Source organism: Diceros bicornis, chromosome 26 (genome assembly GCF_020826845.1).
Source record: "Diceros bicornis minor isolate mBicDic1 chromosome 26, mDicBic1.mat.cur, whole genome shotgun sequence".
Taxonomy (NCBI): Eukaryota; Metazoa; Chordata; class Mammalia; order Perissodactyla; family Rhinocerotidae; genus Diceros; species Diceros bicornis.
The window spans coordinates 11,983,357-12,005,602 of record NC_080765.1 but is presented as its reverse complement, the minus strand read 5'-3'; the positions used below and the strand labels follow the sequence as shown (position 1 = coordinate 12,005,602).

Here is a 22,246-nt window from a genome sequence, read left to right as displayed (position 1 = left end):
CAAGACTCCTTACGAGAGGGAGGCAGGAGGGTCAGGGTCAGAGCGAGAGATATGAAGGTGCCACACAGCTGGCTCTGATGATGGAAGAAGGGGCCAGGAGCCAAGGAATGTGGCAGCCTCTAGAACCAGGATGTCATTGTACCCTCCGTGATATACAGACAGGGAAACTAAGGTCAGGGAGGGCAGCATGTGCCTGGGGTCTTTCCTCCGTGGCCCCTGGCTCTCACTCCAAGCCTGGGCTCTCTTGCGTAGGCCCAGAGGTCCCCCGTTCACTCTTCTTGCCACATGGCACCCTGGAAACCCAAGAGCCTCAACCGTTTCCACCCCTGGGGACTCAGTGTCCCCCCTTCAGAGCTTACCTATCCTGGGCCCCCCTTGCCAGAAGCTGGTCAAATCGGAGACGGCTGGGCTGGAGGCAGAGGCTCTGCCCAGCACCCCCGCTCACCCGGGTGCCCATGGTGCCCTAAGAGCCAGGAGCCTGGATGCCAGCAACACCACGAGAGCCTGGCATCCTCCTCGGGGCCTGGCAGCTCGCTCACTCACCTGTGCCTGGGCCTGTGTGCACTGCCTGGGACACAAACGCTCGCCTGGTCTAAAGGTGCCTCCCCCAATTGCAGGGGGTCCTAAGGGCCTCCCTGTGAGGTGGCTGGCATTACCCTTGGGTGGGAAAGTGAGCCCACCGCCCTGCAGGACTATGTGCTGGATTATATGCACCTTCCCAGCCCATTTCTCAGACGAGAGCAAGAATGGTTACGCCCACCTAGGCGAGTGAGGGAGGGTTCCCGTGCAGATCTCTAGGAAGGACTCCAGGGAGGCCAGTGCTAGGGAGCCGCCCCGGCAATCCCGCCTCGGGGGTGGCGTCTGGAAGGACTACGAGTTACCACAGCGGGGGCTGAGGTAGCGCTCCTCCTGGGGCCCACCGTTCTCCCACCCGGCCCTCTCCAACACCCGCCCTGGGCCAGGCCTATTACCTCTCCTGGTAGCGGGAGGGACCTCCGCACAGGCATTCCCGTCCCCTCGGGCCCCTCCAGTGCATGTCCAGACTGCAGAGTGAGGCTTTACAACCTCAACGAGACCACAGCTCCCCGCCCAAGACCCTGCGACGGCTGCTCTGCAGGCCAGACGCTCCCCCGTGCCATCCCGTGGGACTCGCCCACCCCGCCAAGCCCCGCCCCGGCCGGCCACATCCTCCGAGGCCCTGCCCCACACCGCCTGTGAATCCCCGCCCTCCCCGCCAGGCCCCACCTTGCCCTGTGAGACCTCCCCTTCGGTGAGGCCCCGCCCCATCCCACGAGGCCCATCCCTCCCCCTCTGCCGCCCTGACCTCGCCCTCTCCCCGCCAGGCCCCGCCCCTCCCACGAGGCCCCGCCCCCCGCTCCTGGGTCCGCTCCCCACCCCGGCTCCCCCAGCCCGCGTGGCTCCCCTGGCCCGGCACGCGGCCGCCCTGCCCACAGACTTGGGGGGGAGCCAAAACCACTCAGGAAAAGAGGCCTGTTTTTTTTAAAATTTGTTTATTTTAAAACATGAAACCCAAGCTGAATAGAAACCACAGAAATTACATTAACGAGATTTTTAGTATTTGCCAAGAAAAATAAAGCCCCCAAAGAAATAAAAATCAAACCCCAAACCCAGTTTAAAAAAAAAAAAAACACACGGCGACAGCACATACAGCCATGGCCCTGCGGAGGAGGGAGGAAAATGGAGAGGCTCAGGCCTCCGTTCCCGCTCAGGAGGCTAAATGACACGGCGGTGGAAGGGGGGGAGTGCAAGGGCCAGGAAGGGAACCGGGAGGGTGGGAGTCTTAACAAAACTATATCCAGAGATATGTTATATGTGACAAACATAAAGTGGTGTGGCACACAACCATTATGGTTCAACAAAAAAACCCCACAGAGGCCCTGGTCCCCACCCGCCCCACCCACCCCTCCTGGGGCTGGCAGGGGTTCTGGGCAGGGAGCAGACTGGTGCTTGGACTGGACTTGCATAGTGACATGGGGTGGGCATGGCAGGGGAAGAGTCAGGGGCTGCCACCAGGCCCTCCCCCTACCCAACCCCGCCCCACCAGGCCAGGGGAGGGGGGGAGCGGACACCTGCACAGGGAGCCCTGCCACCAGCTGGCCCAGCCTGTCAGGGCGGGGGTGGGGGTGGGGGGGGCAGCCGGCGGTGCAGCTGGACCCTGTGGGTTTGATGGGGCCCCTCCCTCCGACCCCTGCAGCACCCCTACCGCTCACATGGTTAAGGACCACCCCCCAAGATGCTGCAAGGCCTGAGGGGAGCAAGGCCCACTGGTGCAGGGTGGGAGTGGATGTGCAGAGGTCACTGGGATGGGGATGGTTAGAAGGACCCCAAAAACCCAGAAAAAAAGAGAACCAATGGCAGGATGTGCCCCACCTCCACGGACTGAGGCTTGGGTTTGAACCCCTTTTGATTTTCCCCTTTTCCTTTACCCAACCCCGGCGAGTAGAAGGAACTCGGGTGGAGTCACAGGCGGGGCGGCACACGCACACGACGCACGGGGGACGCCGAGACGGCAGCGCCCGCCTCTCATGCTATGTACATTCACATTGCGGCGGCCTCCCTGGGCCGCGGGCAGCCGTTTGTGCTTCTGAGCGGTGGCAGAACGCACTGCGGGCACCTGGCCAGGACTGCTGGCGCCCCCTCCTGACCCAGGTGGAGCCCAGAGGAGAGACTGGGCAGGCCGCCTGTGGCCCCGTAGGGTCCCAGAACAAGGGCCAGCCAGGGCTTGGAGCAAAGGTCCCTGCAGTGAGGTTTGGCCATGCCCAGGGGCTCAGATTCGAGGCTTGGGCCTCCAGGCCCACCTGGGGCACCCCCATGTTTGCCCACTCACTCCTCCCAGGGCAGAGGCTGTCCCAGGGGTGGGGCAGCTGCAGCCCGGCCCCCACTCCACCCACACTTTTGGTCCCAGACACCAGCACAAAGAAAGAGGGATCACAGAGGAAGGGAAGGCAGCCTCCCCCAGCCCATCCCAGGGAGGGGGTGCTGCTCCACTGCTCTGGGAGGAAGAGCCCACGTGTCTGTAAACTGCTAGGCCAGCCGCCTGTCTCCCACTGCAGGCCTTCACATGTGGCTGTGAGTGGCCCTGTGCTGCCCCTGGCCTGACACAAAGGCCAGGGCCCACATCCGGCCTCTCCATGTCAGGCTGGCTGGGCCAGGGCTGGCAGGGGCTGGCAGGGGAGTCCCCATCCTGATTTGGGGGCAGCCCCACCGTCCTTGGCAGGAAACAGCAAACATTGTACACTAAAGCCAAAAGCACCTTAGGGAAGCCTTGTTCCCACTTCACAGGTAGGGAGACCAAGGCCGCAGGGACCTCAGTCCTACAGCCCAAGGGATTTGTCCCTGAGGACACGGTCCTCCTGGGGCAGCACCTGCCCTGGAGAGGGGTCTCCAGGCCCTCGGGCTGCCTATCGGTCTACACCCCCCCCCAGCAGCACCCCAAGAAAAAACGGCTATTCCAGCCTGACTCCCAGCCGGCTGTCCTGGGCCTCGTCTCCGGCCTGGACTCGGGGTCACGCTCGCCGGCTCTGGGTCAGCCGGGGTGCCCGCGGAGGCTGGGGTAAGGTTAGTGGTTAGTCCCAAGAAGGGCGGCAGGGGCCGAGGGCACGTTCTTGGGCAGCTCGGGTCCAGCCCCCGAGGCCGGGCTCCGGGACGCTGCGCCTATCCTGGATGGAAAGGGAACCGAGAAGGCAGTGCCACTTGGCCCGCAGCTCCCTGCCCTAGAGATGACAAACGTGGTTAGTGCAAAAAATGACCCAGACGGAGCTGCCAAGTCTCTGGGGTAGGGGAGAGGGTTTGGCACCAAGAAGGCGGCCAGCACTGGGTGAGCGGCCTGGGCTGGCGTGGCACCTGCTGTCCTCCTGCCGCCGCAGAGGGCGGGGTGCCACGGGCAGGGCGGGTGCTGAGGGAGAGAGCGATGCTGGGCAGGAGGCAGAGAAAGTGGGCCTCCCTGAGGAGGCTTCTGGCAGCTGGCGGGAGGGGGCTTGGGGTCGGGGGTGGCGAAAGAAGGAAGGAGCTCCAGATACTGCAGAGAGAGGCGCGTGGACAAGCCGCAGGAGTCTCCATGCTGGGGAGGCAAGCAGGCGGGCACACACCGCCGTCCCCTAGATGCCGACACGGACAGGCTCTGTGATGCCTGCGAATAAGAAGTGATGCCCAGAAGCATCGAGGGTGCAGGAAAAGCGTCACAGCTGCAGGAGAGAAGGAGTGGGCTGGGGGGCGAGGCGATGAGACTGCAGGGGTCCGGAGGGTCAGGGTGCTGCAGAGGGAGCGGAGCAGACACAGCACCGTCGTGTCTGGCCCAGAGCAGGGCTCTGCGAACCCAAATCCTCAGAGGCAGAGGGGCATGAGGGGTGAGGGCCAGGAGGGCCCAGGTTTTGGTGGTGGCGCTGCCACGTGTCCAGGCATGTGACCCAAGGAGAGGGTGCAGGCCCAGAGCCCCCATGTCTCCACTGACCTGGGGTTCATGCCAGGTAACTCCATACCCCTGCAGGAAGGGGAGAGGAGGGGCAAGTGGCTGCAGAGGTGCCCGTAGCGGGCCTGGCATACGTGCAGAGGGTCCGGTGGGCGGCCACGGGTGTAAGCGGCAGTGCTGGCACGGGGAGGAGCAGGGCGATTGGCACGTGGGACGGTGGCTGGCCGGGGCAGTCTAGTGCCCGCTGCTGCTGGAGTCGGGGCGAGGCTGGCTCGTGGCGAGGTATTTGGCTCTCATGCTGGAGGTGTACTGGAGGGAGACAGTGGGGGCAGGCAGTCAGCAGGGCACTGGATGTGGCCGGGCATGGGCCTTGGTGGGGTGAGCCAGAAGCACCCCTGGGGGCAGGACAGGCAGCACAGCTGACAGAGCCCTGGGGGTGGGGGCTCCAGGAGGGGCCCGCGGGCCCAGACCCTAGACACCAAGGCCCAGCTGGCGGCACCAGGCAGCAGAGGTCTGGCCCCTCTTGCCAGGCTCAGGATGGGGAGCAGTCTCCCCTCCTGCTGAAATGAGCATACTCAGCCCCGTCCCCAGATGTTGCAGGCATCTGGGCGCTAGGCCAGGCACAGCTCTGCCTCTACCAGGAGCTGGAGCTCAGAGGCTCCCCAACTGCACCCCACACACCCAGGACCTGAAGGCCACACACAGGCTGCTTCCTCCCGCTGCAGGATCCCAGCTGGGGGCCAGGAGGAGGGCGTCATGCAAAGGTGGGATAGGGCTGTGTCCGAGGATGGGCCAGATGGTCCCCGAGGGTCCGGTTGGGCAGGGCCTCGGGCCACAAGAGTGAGGAGGCCCCACGGCCACTCTGCCCTGTCACCCCGGGGAAGGAGGGCCCCAAAAGCTGCCCCTCAGGCTGGGTGAGAACCAAACTGTGGGCTCCTCCTGGGTCACAGAGGTAGCGACAGCTGGGGGGAGGGGATGGCCTGCACGTCTTGGCCACCCTCGTCCAACCTGAAGCACGAAGGCCTCGCTTAGAGCACATGCGTGTGAGTGTGTGCTCACACATGGAGGAGGTGTGCGCGACAGCCAGGCAGTGTGCAAAGGGCCACATGCCCATAAGGAGATGGGGACAAAGGCCAAAGCATATGCCAAGTGTTGGCAGTGGTAAGGAGCCTGGCAGGCTGACCCCACAGCCACACGCTAACCCCACTGACCCCTGGGAGCTCCAGCAACTGGAGTCCCCACACCACAGTCCCCAGATCAGGAGGGACAATGTCCCCTAGTCCCCAAGAGCGCTCCTGGAACTCCTGGTCAGGAAGAAGGTTGCAAGTGCCTGTTGGGTGGCCTGAAGGAAGAGCGGCAGGGACCAGGGAGCCATGTCATTCCATGGACATGCAGCAGGGGCAAGGGGGACAGTGGGCAGCAGCCCAGACCCCTGAAGGAGCCCAAGCAGGCGTGCACGGTGCTGTTTGGGGCTGGCTGGGAGCAGCCTGCACACACCCGCGTGCACTTCCGGACATGCAGGGCGTCACCTTGAGGGCTGGGCCTGCTGGCCGCACGCCAGGGCCCTAGCTCACCCGTGCTCTGCCTCCCTGAGCCAGGTGCCAGGGGCAGGCATGCACGGGGTCTGGGTGGACAGTCTCCTCGCTGGGAGGTGACAAGAGGGGCTGGGGCCACCTGCAGCTGGGCCAGGGGTGGGGAGGGGCATCTGTGGAGGGGCTCACTGCCACTGACATGAGGGTGACAGGCCCAGGGCCAGCACCAGAGGTCTCTGTGGCTGGGCTGGGGCCGCAAAGCCCACGGGCCTGAACCAGCCCAGAGCTGGCCCCACGGGTGCTGAGCTGAGATGGCTCTGGGGCACGTCAGATGGTGAGGGGGCAGCAGGGAGGATGAGGCACGGAGGCACAGGTGGGTGGGCAGTGCAGGGCAGAGGACGCGGGGTGGATCAGTACCTGTCACTCTGAGGACACGGCCACCACAGCGTTCGGGCACTGTCCATGGGCTTAAACTGCCAGCCCGCGTGGCTGCCAGAGTCCAGGGCAGCCAGATAGCACTAGGAGGGCCCAGGGTGGGAGGGGTGCAGGGGAGAGAGAGAGAGGGCAGCCTCAACACCAGGGCGAGGGCCCGGCCCGGAGCAGGCCGTGGGGTGGCTGGAGCAGAGTGCCGATGAGGAGGGCAGCCTGAGCCTGATGGCATGGGCTGGGAGCCCGCACAGCCCCTGGTCCAGGTCCAGGGCACCCCAGGCCAGCTCTGTGCTGCACAATGGGCATCTCTGAAGCAAAGTGGCCTGCAGCCTCTCTGGGTCTGTCCTTTGTGGACCACCACCGCCAGGAAGCCTGCCAGGCCCCCACCTCTCTGCAACTCCTTCTCTTTGGCACCACACCACCGTGTCCTCTTTTCCGTGTCTCACCCTTAAGGCCAGAGGGAACCCCAGGCCACGCTAGAAGACCCAGGGGCCGAGGCCCAGGTCAAGCTCAGGAAGTGAAGGAAGAAGAGGAAGCAGGGCCAGGCTGGGAAGAGAGAAGTCAGGCTCCCTCAGAGCTGAGCTGATCCACCGACAGCTGGCCCCTGGCTGCCCACTCTGGCCCCAGGGTACCTCAAGGCCAGCTTGTGAGGCCACCCAGCCCCATCTACGCGGCTGGATGACCGCCCAAGAGCCCCGGCTGGGAGCCCCCTCGGCCCTGGTGCTGGAGGCTCGCGGCCGCCTGCAGGGCCTGCACTGCTCGTGGGGGCCACACTGAGCTGCAGGGCGGTGCCCCCACCCAGGCCTTGGTTCCCCCACCCACCCTCCTGCCCCAAGACTTACTGAGGGCGGCGGGGACTCGCGCCCGATGAGGGGGGTGTTCTCACAGCGAGGGTTCTGGAAATTGGCATTCTGGCTCCTGAGACATGAGGAGACAGGGGCTGTGAGTGACCCCTGGCCCGTTCTGGAGCCAGGCAGACCCTGTGCAGTCTCATCACCACCCTGTCTGTGGCCCGCTAAGCAAGAGCCTGGGGGTCCCGTGAACCCAGCACAGCAACAAAGGGCTCAGAGCGGAGCCAAGGCTGCCGCCTGCCTGCCTCAGCCCAGCCAGAGCCCGTGCCCCCCCGGCTGCCTGCCCACCACGTGCCGGGCCGTGCCCTGGACACAGATGCTCTGTCTGGCCAAGTGGCCTCGACCCAGGTTTGCCTGGGAGCAGCAACACTCAATGCCAGGCCAACCCCCCTCCCCCACACACAGCCCGGGCAGCCCCCACAGTGCCGAGGCCTTTCTCCGGCCCACTGCGTGGCCCCTGGCCGGCCTCTGCCCCGACTCCGCTGCTGCAGCACCAGTCCTCACTCCTGCCTCCCCCTTTCCTGCTCGCTAGTCCCAGGCTGGACCCACACTCTGAGCCACAGCTGACATGCCTGCCGCCACACTGAGCTCCACGCAGCCTGCCCCAGAGTGTGGCTCTGCCTGTCCCTGCCTGGACTGCCCCACCTGCTCCTTGCACGACTCACATGTACTCGGTGACCGGGGCGTTGCTGACAGTGTGGGCCGCGGCCGGGATGCTGGTCTCGCTGCCGTAGCTGCTGCCGCAGCTGTATAGACTGGGCATGTGCACGCGGTAGAGACTGTCGTGCACCTGCCGTGGCCCCGGGGCAGCCTCCTCCTCCCCATCCTCGTCGGGGCCTCTGCAGGAAGGGACAGCCAGCATAGGCTCAGGCCCTGACGTGAGGAAGCCAGCCACAGGACCTGCAGGGGGTCAGCTCTGGTGCAGACACAGCTGGTGCTCACCCTGGCTCGGCCACGTACACGCTATGGGACTGTGGGCAAGTCACCTCACTTCATCCTCTGTGAGATGGGGACACCAAGGAACCTGCACCTCAGCCTGCACACAGCGACACTGACTGTCTGCCTATTGAAAGGAGGGAACAGGGCCCCTCCTGGGGGAGCACAGAGGACTGGGTGTCAGGAAGCAGGGGCACCCTCCTTTGACTCTTTGACCTGAGCCCAGTCCTCCCCACTCTGCTGCCCTCTGGATTCCCAGCCTCCACTCCACCCAAGCCGCTGCAGGGCGAGGCGAAGGAGCCGCGGGCCAGGCCTCTGGCGCTCTCAGGCGTCATCACATCCTGCCTGGTCCCAGACGGGACTTGGGGCTGGGCTGCCTGGTGGTGAGAGCATAGGTCAGCCAGGCCTGGGCTTACATCCCACCTCACCACCACCAGCTGGGTGACCTCGAGCAGAGGGTCTTCTTGCCACATTCCTCGTAGTGAGATAAGCAGGACGGCAGCAGCAATTGGCTAAGCACCGATTCCAGCCAAGCCCAGGGCGGAGCTCTCACACATAGAGGCTCATCTAGTGCTCACTGACACTGGGGGATGTATTCTTACACCCCCATTCTACAGGTAGGGAAGTTGAAGCCCAGCGTGGTTACATGACTTGCCCACAGTCACCCAATAAGCAAGGGTAGAACCAGGATCTGAATCCAGGCCATGTGGTTCCAGGGCTGTGCTCTTAGCCACTCCCCTATAGCTGCCACCTTAATTACCACCAGCATCATCACTGCCACCATCACTACCATCACCACCCCCATCAGCACCATCACCATCATGACCATTATCATCATCACCACCATGACCATCACCATTGCCGCCGCCACCATCACCACCGTCACTGCCACCACCATCATCACCATTGCCACTATCACCATCAGCACCATCACCACTACCACCACCACCATCATCATCGGCACCATCACCACCATTATCATCATCACCACCACGATCAGCACCACATCATCATCAGCACCAGCACCACCATCATCACCGTTATCACCACCACCACCACCATCACCATCACTGCCACCAGCACCATCACCATCATCACCATCAACACCATCATCCCCATCGCTATCACCATCATTATCACCACTGCCACCACTGGCAGCATCACCATCACAACAGAAAATAATAGAGTAGAAATCCAGACAAAGGAAAGAGATCTGAGCTGAGCTACGTGCACCCAAGCTGTGCCCACAAGAAGCAGCCATAGCCCAAATGGGACAGGAGATAATGGGTCCATGATGTGCACCATGGGGGCCCAAGCAAGGGAAAGGGGCCTGGCCCCCTCATACACCACTCAACCCAGTACTGACTGGGGGAACTTGAAGCAGGGGCCACCAGGACCCCTACTTCAAAGATAAAGACACAGTGGCCCCATGGGAAGTAGCTGCTATCCTGGTCACCCACCTGAGTGGGACATGGAGGCCATGGTGACCTGGAGCACTCCCTGCAGAAGCTGTAATTCCCCACAGCCAGCCAGCTGGTCTTTCCACCCACAGCCCCGCACACTTGCAACCAGGGGTCAGGGGACAGATGAGACATTCTGAGCCCTGCCAGTCAGAGGCATGGAAGGGTGTGGGGCACAGGGCCAGCACTAGGCAGCAGGAGACCCCGGTTCTCCCTGCTTGCTCTGGACTGGCGCGTCACCTGAGCTGGGAGCTCCTCTAGGCTCCGTTTCCATCTGTGAAATGGGGATGCTACGGAGACCTGCCAGCCTCAGAGTCGCTGCAGGGGCTTAGAGAGTGTTCAGAGGTGAGGAGGCATCTGCCCCTGTCTCTTCGGACCAGGATGTGGAGGGGTCCAGAAGGCACATCCCTGGGTGCTGTAGGGCCTGGGGCAAGCTCCAGGACCTCTCTGAGCTCCTCACCTCTTCTGCTGCCAGGTGTGAGGGACGCTGCAGACGACAGAGCTGAACATGAGGGCTGTGACGAAGGAGAAGAGGGCCAGGTAGATGAGGCCCTCGACGCCATCATAGCAGAAGCCTGTCAGGGCCTGCACATAGTCCTGAGGCCGGGCAGGGACAGGAGAGAGACGAGGAAGGCAGGGTGAGACGGAACATGCTGACAGCCATGCCCGCCCCAGCTGTTCCCCCTGCCCCCCGCCCCCCAGCTGTTCCCCGCTCTGGGCTCCGGGAGGCCAGTACTCACCAGATGCAGGCTGCGGCAGTCCACCAGGGCAGTGAGGTGCTGCAGGTTCACCTCCGTACCGTTCAGCACCTCCTGGACGCGGAGCAGGGGGTCCTGGGGGCACACACCATGCAAAGTCAGCACCATGCTCGGGAGAGGGACCCAAGGCAGCCACACGCCCCCTGGGAGCCCCCAGGTCTCCCTCCACCCCAGCCCCTGCCATCCAGACCACCCTCAACCCCGTGGTCGGTGCAGGTCCTAAGGACCCTGGGCTTTCAGAAATGGCGACCCCAGAGTCGGTGCCTGGCCTCAAGGGACTGCTGAGGATGTGAGGACAGGGGACCCAAAGACATCTGCCCAGTGCGGCCACCACTGTGTGTCCCTTTATTGTAACAGGAAGAACAGCAAACCTTCACATGTCTCCTGACACGGGCCTAGTTCTTTTAAACATCACATTTTAAGGAACAAAGACAAGGGAAAATTTTTCACGATATCTTAAGAGACAAAACATTATCCAAAACGTTCTGTGTAGAGTGAGCCCGATCCTTGTGTGTGTGTGTGTGAGTCTGCTGTGTGTACACAGACACCTCTGTCTACATCTTCTCCATGGAAAGATGGCTGCACGGAACACCTCAGGGTTGACAGTGGCTCTCTAGACGCTGCCTTTTATAACATATTTTCTAGGGACCCTCTGCGATCCTGAAATGGATATATAACTTACTGTTACAGGCTGAATCACGTGTACCCCCCAATTCACATGTTGCAGTCCTAACCCCACACCTCAGCATGTGACCGTATGTGAAGATGGGCTTTTAAAGAGGTGATTAAGGTCAAATGAGGTCACTAGGGTGGCCCTACTCCATCAGGACTGGTGTCCTCTAAGAAGAGGAGATGAGGACACAGACATGCACAGAGAAGACATGTGAGGACATAGCAAGAAGACGGCCGTCTATACACCAAGGGGAGAGGCCTCAGGAGAAACGAGCCCTGCTAACACCTGGATCTGGACTTCAGTCTCCAGGACTCTGAGAGAATAATGTCTGTTGTCTGAGCCGCCCAGCAGGGGCACTCTGTTATGGCAGTCCTGGGAAACGAACCCACCTGCCTATCCACTCAATTGCAAAAAATCAAGAGGATGCCCTGACTGTAACAGAAATAAGAAATACAAGGAAGTAACTTGAAAGTGATGTGTGTGTGCATGTATATATATTGTTTTAATTTAAATTTTGTGAAGTCTATTAGAGAAGGACTGGCTGCTCACAAAAGAAGCATGGAGCCCCATGGTCCCCAAAGATGCATTCCTCTCCCGTCCAGCTCTGGGGCGCTGCACACACGGGCTGGGTTCCCCCAGGCCCCCCAACACCTGCAAGGAGGCTGTCTTCTGTCAGGAGCACAGTGACACGTGTGACATGGAAGTGCTCAGGCCCCAGACACCACAGGGAAAAACAAGCCCCCTCAAATTCCCAGAACGCCCCCAGGGGGCGCACCTCGCCCTCAGAATTGAGGCAGGCAGAGGATCTTACTTGCAACTGTTTCCATTTTCCCCATTTTTTAAAAACAGAGCTTGTATTACTTTTAAAATAAAGAACAGAATGATTTGTAAAAAAAAACCCCAAAACCCCCAGGGAAGTGAAAGGCAGGATCCTGAGTGGTGTCCACAGCACACCTCCCTTCCATGGGGACAAAGGTGCCTGCGCTGCATGGGGTCCCGCCACGCCCCTGCCCGCCCTGAAGCCCCTCACCTTGGTGGCGGGGTGGTCCCGCGGAACAGTCTTCAGGAGCTCGGCCACGATGTCCTGCATCTCCACAAGCGCCTTGTGGCTGGCCGACAGCTTCTGCTCCACAGAGAGGCTGGCTGATTCCAGCGGGGTCTGGGGACAGCACATCTCCCCCAGGAGGCCCCCACCCACACATGGGGCAGGCAAGAACTGGTGCCCCAGGCTTCTGCCAGCCCAAGGGGCATCCAGAGGCTACCAAGCTCCCAGGTCGGGTGGGCTGCGCCAGGACCAGTGGGGGCGGCTGGCACTCCGCTCTGTGGGCCCAGGGACCCTCCTCCCTGGCTCCCCCCAGGCTGCCCAAGTACCAGGAGATGATACAGATCACCAAGAGTAGGGCGTCTTTAAAGCAGGCCAACAGTCGTCGGGCCCCCAGAGAGCCATGCAGTCACACAAGTGACGGGCAGGGGCTAAAGGATTTCCCTTCCCATTCCACCATGACCACACCCGTCCAGCTCCTCCACAGGGCGGGCACAGGACCCCTCCCACACTGGAGCACCCCTGGCCCCTCCACGCCTGCTGGACAATCGGCTTTGTCCTGCAGGGATGGCCAAGGGCAACTCAAGAAATGAAAGGAGTCCCAGGAATTTGGGGGGCATTAAGCAGGCCACCCCAAAAGGCTTGCACCAAGGGCATCAGGGCGGTAACCCCCGGAGCAGGTATGATATCAACACAGTGTTCGCCCAGCTGCCTCCCAATGGCGCCCCGGGTCCCAGGGGTCTGAGGAGGCATGAGTGGGCCTGGTGGGCTGCAGAGGTGTAGGCTTTGGGGGCCACGGCCTGTCTGGCCACTTTCATGCACATGTAAACATGGCATTTCTGACTCTGCCCTCGGCCCTGGCCTCCCAGGGGCAGGAGAAGCCCGAGCTCTCACCTGCTGGAAGGGGTTGGAGGCACGGGGCGAGCAGGCCAGGTAGTACTGCAGGATGTCTGCGGAGAGAGGTCAGGGCGGCTGAGCGGCTCCGGCCATCTGCATGTGTCTGTGCGTGCGTCTGTGTGTGCTGTATGTGTGCCTACGTGTGCACTCACACAGGTACATGTATGCATGCACATGTGTGTGCATGCATGCCTGTGTGCACATGCATCTGCATGTATGCTGTGCATGTGTGTCTGTGTGTGCTTGCTGTTAGTTTGTGTGTGCACATACATATGTGCACGTTTGTATGTATGTGTGTGTGCATAGCTGTGCGCAGCTGTGTGGGTGTGTGCACACATGTGGGTGTCTACATGTGCAAATCTGCATGTACATGTGCATATATGTGTGTGTCTCCGTGCATGTATATACATCTGCATGTGTGTGCAAATGGAAATGTGGCCTCCAGGGAGCCCAGGGCTGGGGACCCAGACCCTTGTGCTCTGAGCAGTGTCCCCACAGTGTGCACAATCCTCTCTTGGAGGGGAGTCTCATATCTCCACTCCCTCTGGAGCAGCAGACAGGGTACTGGGGATGGGCAAGGGGTCAGAAGACCCCCAGGGAAGAGTCACTTGGGCAGAACAACAGTTTTTAGGCCAGAGCGTCCTTCCAAAGAGGAGGGGACACAGCCCAGAGGTCGCAGCCTCAAGGGCCCAGGACGCAGGTGGCCAGTCTGTCTCATCCCCACTAAAACAGGTGCCAATTCAGCGTCCAACGTTGAAAGATGGAGATTCACTTAGAATTCTGATTCGGAAAACCCGAGGAGACCTGAGCCCAGCTGGAGCCGAGGGAGGAGCCCTGGACCCTGACTGCCTCCCGCGCTCCCCGTGCTCTCTGGCCCCACAGGTTCCCCGGGTGGGGTCAGGGCCCTACCCTTGAACAGTGACACTGGCTTTGAAGCTCTAGGCACCTCCCTCATCGGGGGCCCTCTGGGGCTCAGCACAGGATGAGGGCCAGCCACAGCCCAAGGCAGCCTCTTGTGCCACACTGCATTCGGCCCCTCGGATCTGGGCTCTCATCAAGCTTAGGGTGGAATGTAAGCAAGCCCCCACTTCACTTCAGCCACCTGTGAACGGAGCCAGCACGCTGGCCTTGGGGGGACTGCCTGGCCCTGTGAGGGCAGCCTGCGGCCCACAGGCAGGAGCTCGCGCTCCCGTGCGACTGGGGCTGCTCATGCCGGCTAAGAACCCAAAGGCCCCCGGCAGTGAGGACCTGGAGAGGCCAGGCTGATGGCACTGAGGCCAGGGACAGCTGTCACCAGCCCTGCCAGCCCCCAGTAGAGAGGTCCAGCCCTCCCCCGGGGGGCAGACAACTCTCCCTTCTGGGGGCTCCTCGGGCTTTGGTGGAAAGGGTTCCTTCAACAAAATCAGCTAAAAACCAGCCCACACGTTCCTCGCTGAGGCTTTCCAGGCAAATGGGAGAGGACAGTTCCACAAGGGCCAGCATCTCAAGGGCACTCAGCACCCCAGTCCCTGTCAGGGGGCCCTTCTATCTTTCTCTTGTGGAACACGCAGCACTCGCATCAGGGGAAACCAAGGAGCTGAGCCCTCCAGCTCTGACCACACCCTGAGCCCCAGAGTCCACACCCGCCTGCCTCCCCGCATGTCCAACACGCACACACTGGGCCCCAACCCCAGACCTTTCTGCCCCCACTCATTCCATGGCTCCTGGACGACAGCTGCTCAGACCAGAGTCTGGCAGCCTCACTTCTCTCTCCCCTATAGCCCACTTCTCGGGAAGTCCCATCAGCACCGCCCTCACAGGCACTCCCCGTCCACTTCCCGCCCCGGGGCTCAAGGCACCCTGTCTCCTGCCTGCAGAGATGCAGCAGCCTCCGCCTCCCTCCTTGACCCCCCTCATCACCCAACAGCCCGAAAAAGCTTTGAAAAGGAATTTCAATCATGGACCCTGTCTCTCTCCTGCTCCCCACCCTCCAACGGCCCTCCTAGAATAAAACCGAAATTCCTGACCTCAACCTGGCCCTACTGGCCTCCCCACCCTCTCCTCTCCCAACTGCTCTATGTCCTGCCTCACAAACATATCAAGTTTGTCTCTGCCTCAGGGCCTTTGCACAAGACACACAGCCTTCTCTGGCTCCATTTCAATGCCACCTCTTTGGCAGGCCACCTTGACCACCTGCTCTGACGCAGCCCATCATCATGCCCCCACCCCCACCCCACTGGCCTCACACAGTGCCTGTCCTCATTCCCTCCAGAGCCTTCCACTGGTGGAAGGTGTTCCTGTCCACTCACTAGCTTCCTGATCTGGGTGGGTCCTGCCTCTCCCAGACCAAGGGACTTGGCCTTGCTAAGTCGGGTCTTCCCAGCCCAGCCACAGGGGTGCCAGGTCAGACATGGCCGCAGACTCACCCCCACTCAGCACGGAGTGCTCCTCCACCATCCTGGTCACATAGGTGTCAGGGTCCACACAGAAGTCACTGGAGCCCTGGGGTGAGTGTGGGCAAGGAAGATGGGTGACCAAACTAGGCCCCCCAACCCTCAGCTCTCAGGGTAGAGCCTGGGCCCCAGAGTCTGCTTTCAGCCCAGGAAGGTGGAGTATGAATCTGGGGGGCACTAACTTGCTGTGTGCCCATGGACAGGTTCCCACCCCTCCCAGTGTCCCAGGGGAGGGTGGGAAGGGAGAGGAGTGTGGCTTCCCCCCACCGCCTGCCCCCATGCCGAGGCCCAGCAGACAGGGCTTGCCCTGCCCCTCCACCACTCACCACAGACACGGCCAGCTCCAAGCCCAGTGAGGCCCAGCTGATGACCAGGGCCAGGACCCCCAGCAGGCAGACCCTTGGGGCAAAGAAAGCCAATCAGCAGCCCCCCGGCCAGAGGGTGGGGGCCATGCCACCTGCCGGGCTGCAGGCCAGAGGCCCAGGTCCCAGGCCACATCTGGGGGTCTGCCCACCTAGAGGCTGCAGCTTCCCAGTGGTCTGGCCTTAGCTAGAGCCGCCCGAGATCCAGGCCCAGATGAATCCCTCTGGGGCAGGCGAGGGAAGCTCAGAGAGCTCAGAGTGGGGGCAGGGAGGGCGGGTTTCGGCTTGGCGGGCCAGGTGGCTTCCTAGCCCCCGACCCGGGCCCCTCTCCACAGCAGACGCCGGGTCTCGGCTTTCACCCTGGCCCGCAGCCTGCTCTCCACCCAGGGCCAGCAGGGCTATCAGCCAGGGCCAGACCACGCCTTCCTGTGCTCAAACCCACACGCGGCACCTCAGACCGCCAGGCCGGGCTCTTGCCTGCGACACTGGCCCCCCCCCCCCCACCTGAGGCCTGACCTCGCCTGCCTCCCTGCACCCGTCGGTCCAGCCACTCGGGCCTCGCGCTGCTCCTCGCACATCCCACTGCAGGCCATGCACTAGCCTTCAAATGCCCTTCCTCCTATGTCCAAACATCCCTGCTCCCTCGGGCCTCCCTCCAGGGTCCCCTCCCCACTGGGTCTCCTCACGGAGCCTGCACACTGCAGACTGTCCTGCCACCAGCATGTCCCCCCCATCTGCTTCTTTTCTCCACAGCGCCCTCTCCCCTAACACAAGACACGTTACCGCCTGTGAGCGCAATGCGGGCAGGGGCCTGCGAGTTCCCTGGTCTCTCCCAGTGCCTGGCCCAGGTAGGAGCCAGGACATGGCTGGTCAATTGTCTAGTGAGAAGCAATGACAATCCCTCACAACCACCCTACAGACGAACTGTCACTCTCTCTCTCAGATGGGGAGATGGAGGCTGAGTGCTAAGGAGCCACCTGCCCCAGGTGGCCAGCTGAGGAAGTCCCAGAGGCAGGGTTTGAGCCCAGACTGCCTTCAGGCCAAGGACAGAGGGGGCGGAGGAAGGCGCCCCCCCAGCCTGACCTCCGGGTGTCCCCATGCACTTGGTGACCTGGGCAGGTGTGACCAGACGCTGACCACAGGGGCAAAAGCCCAGGACGAGGGAGAAGCTCAGAGCAGGGCCTTGCCATGGGAAGCCCCACCCTTGGGCAGACTCTGTGGCTGGACCCACAGATGGGGGAAGTGAGGACAGGGCTGACTCAGGGGAGATGGTGCTTTGGGTGCCTCACCCCATCCCTTGGCCCCGCGGACCCACAGACTCACCCAACCAGGATGCCCTTGGAGCTGCGGATGAGGCCGACCAGCACCAGCAGGCAGATGGCGACGTCGAGCAGCAGCAGGCCCAAGTAGCCCAGCCACCTGTGGGCACACGGTGGTATGGGCCAGACACAGGTAACATGGGAGGGGGAGGAGGGCGAGGGCGCTGAGGTCCAGCATTTCTGCAATATGGGGATTGGCGTCTGTTCTTATAAAGGATGTCCCCATGGGGGACTCCTGCCATAGTGGCCAGGGAAGGCTCGGCCCCTCCCACCCATAAGACCTCAGGCACCAGGTACTGGGAGCTAACTAGCCCACGAAGAGTGATGCTTAACCCAAGGGCAGTAGGGGCCTGGTGGGGCCGCACCTGTACCAGTCGTAGAGATCCACCTGCTCAGCCAGGGCCTCCAGTGACACAGATGGGTTCCTCCAAAACGGGATAGCAGCTGTGTAGCCCAGCAGCATCTTGAGCAGACCCTGCAGCCGCTGGACCGCCCGCAGGGGCTCTGGCCGCGTGGCCAGCTGCCGCTCCAGGCTCTGCAGGCTGGGCTCCACTGTGCGGTTCAGGGCAGCCGCCGTGTCCCACACCTGCCAGGCCAGGGGCAGCATGAGCCAAGACACCAACCCGCTCCCTGCACACGCCCACCCCTCAGCTGCCCTACCCGGGCCTCCTCCCACATGCTTGGGCACACACTCGGGCACACTCGAGATACACGATTTAGGAGCAGGAAGCGAGTCCCCCATCCCATCGGGCGGCCACTCACGCGGTCCTGGACCCCCGCCACCGTGCGGTTGGCGTGGCGGAGAGAGTAGGTGGCCCGATGGATGCCGTCACTGGTCTCCCCGTTGCCGTAGAAGCCCACGGCGATGCCGGCGCTGGGACAGGGGGGCTGCATGAGGGCGCAGCCGGGCCACACCTCCAGGCTGGGAGCCCAAGCAGGGGACCCAGCCTGCCCCGCCCCATTTGGCCTGGCCCCGCCCCGCCCCGCCCCGCACTCACCTGCAGACCAGCGTGGCGATGATGACGCACCAGGCGGTGCAGCAGCAGTCAGCGTCCAGGTGCTCCTCGGTCTTGCGGCGCCGGCAGCACAGCCAGAAGGAGTAGAAGAGCAGAAAGAGGAGGTCCAGGGCGAGGCAGACCAGCGGGGCAGCCCCCAGCAGCAGCATCGCCTGCAGGGCGGTTGGGAATCGGTGCTGGATTCCCAGCCTCGGCTCTCCACTTAACACCAGTACCAGCAAATCCCACTAGCATCCCGGGCCAAGGGACTAGGGACACGCTCCCACGGAACCCTCCCCCAGCCTGGGGACGAGGCTCCCAAGACCTGAGTGACGCACCTATGGTCACCCAGACCTGAGACCCCAGGCTCACATCCTCAACCCTGCACACACCAGGACTTGACCCAAGCCCCACTCGGAGAAGCCAGGTGGGCCAGGCCATGGGGTCCCCTCTTCTAACCCCTCCCAGGCCCTGTGCCCCTCCCCATGGAAGCCTGTTACCTCGTGGGCCCCAGAGCCCAAGGCAGGATAAGTTAAACAGGCATCCCCGACCAGCCCCCATGAGGAGGTGCTGGCCAGAGAACAGAGACCCAGAAGGTGAGCGGGGGCCCCTGGGCAGGGCCAGCACAGCTGACTGACCACGTGACTGAGGGAGGCCTGTGTCTCCCTGAACCTCAGTATTCTGTTTTGTAAACAGGGGGTGATGGCGCCTCCCCATAAGAGGTGGGCACAGTCTTGGGAAAGACCACACACACAGCACAGCCCTCGGGAGGGGATAGTCAACATCCCGTCCCCATGCTCTCCTCTGGATCTGGCCGCCTTTGTGAGCCCCTAAGCCCCGGGCAGCCTGAGGGGCCCAGAACTCTCCGACCACGTCCTGGGAGGCACCAGGGGAGGAAGAAGCGCTGCTCCCCCCAGCACCCTCCTGTCACTGAGGCTGGTGTTCCCCATGGGAAGCAGTTGGCTCAGCTCTGGGCGGGGCCCTCAGGTGGGGAGGGTAAGAGGGACACAGCGCACAGCCTGGGGACAGGTGCCAGCCCCACCTCCCCTGGCCCAGTGCTTCACCCCATTTCACTGATAAAGAAACTGGCTTCTGAGAAGATGGAGGAAGGACCTATGTGCCCACATCACGGCCCCTCTGGGCATCTCAGCACACGCCCTTTGTCAGGGTGGGAGTAGGGGCTGACCCAGGGCTGCAGGGCTGCAGGCTGAGCTCGACCATGAGCACCTCATTGCGGGGGCAAGTAAGTACCACCCAAAAGGTCTGACACTTGGAGGCACCCACCCCACAGAGGCCATCGGAGTTGTGGGGTGACCACTGGGCACCCCTCAGCTGCCCTCACTGACACTGCTGCAGAGACGCCTGGACCTCAGGGGGACCTGGAAACACCCTTCCTCCCCACTTCTGAACACTCAGCTCTGTGGCCATCCCTGGAGCCTGAGCCTGGGGAGCCGTTAGGGGTGGAATGCCCCAGGCCCACCTGCCCGCTGCAGGGCCGCTGTGGGTCAAGAGGCTCAGCCACAGAGGCACTGGGACCGCTGGATGGCAGCCATGGTGCCCAGAGGCTGTCTCCCAGGAGATGGTTGCCAGGCAGCCGAAGGGGATGGCACTCGCTGCCCTCCCAAGAGCCGGCGGGCCCCCAAGGCCTCCCGCCCGGCCCACCATCCCTGGCTGACCCCCACACCTCAGGCAGGGCTCTCTCACCTTCCACCTGACCAGGGAGGCACCCACCAGGGCCTGCACCTCCAGCCATGGTCCAAAGCCACCCTGGGGGCTGAGGTCCTATTTGGAGACTGGGCCTCTGCCCCCTCCACGAGGCACAGGGTGGTGGTCCCCTCTTGGGGAAGGCCAGGGTGCCACCAAGAGGTTGTAGTCACAGGCCACAGCCCTTGCCTGGCTGGCTGCCCCGTGCTGCCCAGCAAGGAGCAATCTGGGTGCAGTGGGTGTTGGGGGCTGGCGCCCTCCACTCCTTCCTTCAGGCTGGGGTGCAGCTGCCCACCACCCCTGCACTGGCAGCTGGGCCTGACAGTCCCTGACCACCCCTGGTCACTAGCTGGGGAGGGGAGGGGAGCAGGCCCAGGCGGGCTGGCACCAGAGCCACCTCGCCAGCACAAGCCTCCCTCGAGGTCCAGGGCCCTCGCGTCACAGAGGCAACTCCACAGCCCAGAGGGGGCCTTGCCCAAGGTCACATGGGAGACGGGCCAACAGCAGTGGGGAGTCTCCAAGTGGGAATCAAGGGCCTGCCAGAGGGCCAGGGGCCAGTCATGGGGAGCGCTCACCTTAAGGGGGCTGGTATCCAGCACGACCCTCACCCCACCCCACCCCGCCCAGCGCCGGTGACAATGAACATTAGGGTGTTTGGAGCAGCACCGTCTGTGTGTCCCCTGGGTCTGCCCTCATGTGCACAGGCTGGACACCAAGCAGAGGTGCCACAGGCCCTGTCGGTTCCTTCCTCCCAGGTCAGAGGCAAGGGGCAGAAAAGACCACTGCCTCCAGGGCCATGCTCACAAGGGATGTCTGTACTTCCATAACCAAGGCCACCCTCCAGCATCCCCCCCAACCCCCGTCAGTCACCAGGTCCTGTCACTGCTGCCTGCCTCTACTCTGCCCTGACCACAGGCTCCTTCCTGAGAGCCCCTCCCCCACACCCTCAATCAGACCACACCACACCTCCGCCTAGAAGCCGCCCCCAAAGCCCTGCCTGCCCTGGCTCCCACACTTCTGCGGGCCATGTCGACCAGCCCCACCTCCGCCCTGAGCTGGCAGCCCCCGCTGGAGGCTGTCCTCTGCTCTCAGAGGCCTCCCGGGGCCCCTGGCTGAGTAGCCAGCCCTCCTATCTCACCCCCACCCACCCCCCCACCTCCTCTCCTGCCTGACCCCCTCCCCCACCCCCACTCACTGTGGGACACAATCCGAGAGAGCAGGGCCCACCTCTCTGGCCTGTTTGGGCCCCACCCCCATGTCCAGAACACAGCTGGCCTGGGGCTGATGCTTAAGTGAATGCATCTACATGTGTCCTCTCAAGGAAATCCTTCCTGGCGTGAGGCAGCCGGAGATCAGGGCACAACCCAAACAGGCCCCCAAGTGGGGGCCCCGAGCCCTCCTGGCCCAGCACAGGGCGGGAGCTCAGCCTGGTGACGAGCGAGCCGAGTGCTCACACAGTTGTCAGGACTCATCAAAGAGCTCGCAGGCCCACATCACTGGCTCGGTGGCACCAGGACCACCCACTCCCACTTGCCAGATAAGAAAACTGAGGCAAGATAAGCATCGCTGGCCCAGCGAGATCCCAGCACATGGGCAAGGCTGTGGAGAGGCGAGGGTGGAGCTGGGCTGGGGCCCGAGCCTGGAGCAGGGGGCGGAGCTAGGAGGGGGCGGGGGCCGCACAGCTGGGCTCCCGCTCGTTTGGGAAACGTGTCAGTGTCAGGGCCCGGTGGGGCCCCAAGAGATATTGCTCCGGAGCTGCCAGGCTGGTGGAGGGAGCAAGGGGTGAGACCCGCTGGACATGAGACAGGCCAGGAACAACAGAAAACACAGAACAGACGGGGGCACTGGGCAGCTCTGAGTTTGCACAGTGGCCGCGCGCCCTCCTGAGCAGACCCGTCCTCGTCCAGGGGCCGGTCGGGGGAGGAGGCTCCGGGGAGAGGTCTGGGGGTGTTTAAGGAGCCGGGCCACCGCTGGCTGACAGTGAGCGCGCGGGAAGCGGGTGGGTGGGAGGTGTGCTTGGATCGTCTACAGCTTTGATTTGGTTTGGTTTGGTTTTAGTTGTTGGGGTTTTTTTGGTTTTCCTTCTTTTTTTTTGAAACCATGAACACGTACCACCTTTGTAATTAAAACATAAACCCAGAAACCTGCTAGTAGCTCTTTCAGCCAGGCGTGGGAGGCCCCTGGTCTGAGCCCAGCTCTGCCACGTGGGTTTCTGCACATCTGGCCAGGCCCTGCTGCTCTCGCCAGCTTCCTCCTCTCCCGGGCTGTCACATGGTAGAAGGGTGCTGGCAGCCATTAGGGCTGAATTTGGGCCCCTCTCAGTTTACAGCAGCGTCACACATTTCCCTGCTGGTGCCCAAAATCAAGGGGAGGGACACCCTGGGTCTCACCACCAGAAAACTGAGAACTGCCTGCTGTGAGACAGAG

General features: G+C 62.7%; 1 protein-coding gene across 1 annotated transcript in view; it reads right to left on the bottom strand.

Annotated features, from left to right (window-relative positions):
- Positions 1-2,118: 2,118 nt before the first annotated feature.
- Positions 2,119-22,246, bottom strand: part of TTYH3 (tweety family member 3) — a 32,566-nt gene continuing 12,438 nt past the window's right edge. Inside the window, exons 2-14 of the mRNA XM_058569404.1 lie at positions 18,119-18,288; positions 17,883-17,994; positions 17,486-17,706; positions 17,125-17,220; positions 15,766-15,838; positions 15,413-15,488; positions 13,005-13,060; positions 12,099-12,191; positions 10,378-10,470; positions 10,098-10,234; positions 7,907-8,080; positions 7,233-7,308; positions 2,119-4,738 (exon numbers count right to left, since the gene is read on the bottom strand). Coding sequence (XP_058425387.1) covers positions 4,664-4,738; positions 7,233-7,308; positions 7,907-8,080; positions 10,098-10,234; positions 10,378-10,470; positions 12,099-12,191; positions 13,005-13,060; positions 15,413-15,488; positions 15,766-15,838; positions 17,125-17,220; positions 17,486-17,706; positions 17,883-17,994; positions 18,119-18,288 — 1,452 coding nt within the window. The 3' untranslated portion in view covers positions 2,119-4,663. The remainder of the gene's footprint in view (positions 4,739-7,232; positions 7,309-7,906; positions 8,081-10,097; positions 10,235-10,377; positions 10,471-12,098; positions 12,192-13,004; positions 13,061-15,412; positions 15,489-15,765; positions 15,839-17,124; positions 17,221-17,485; positions 17,707-17,882; positions 17,995-18,118; positions 18,289-22,246) is intronic.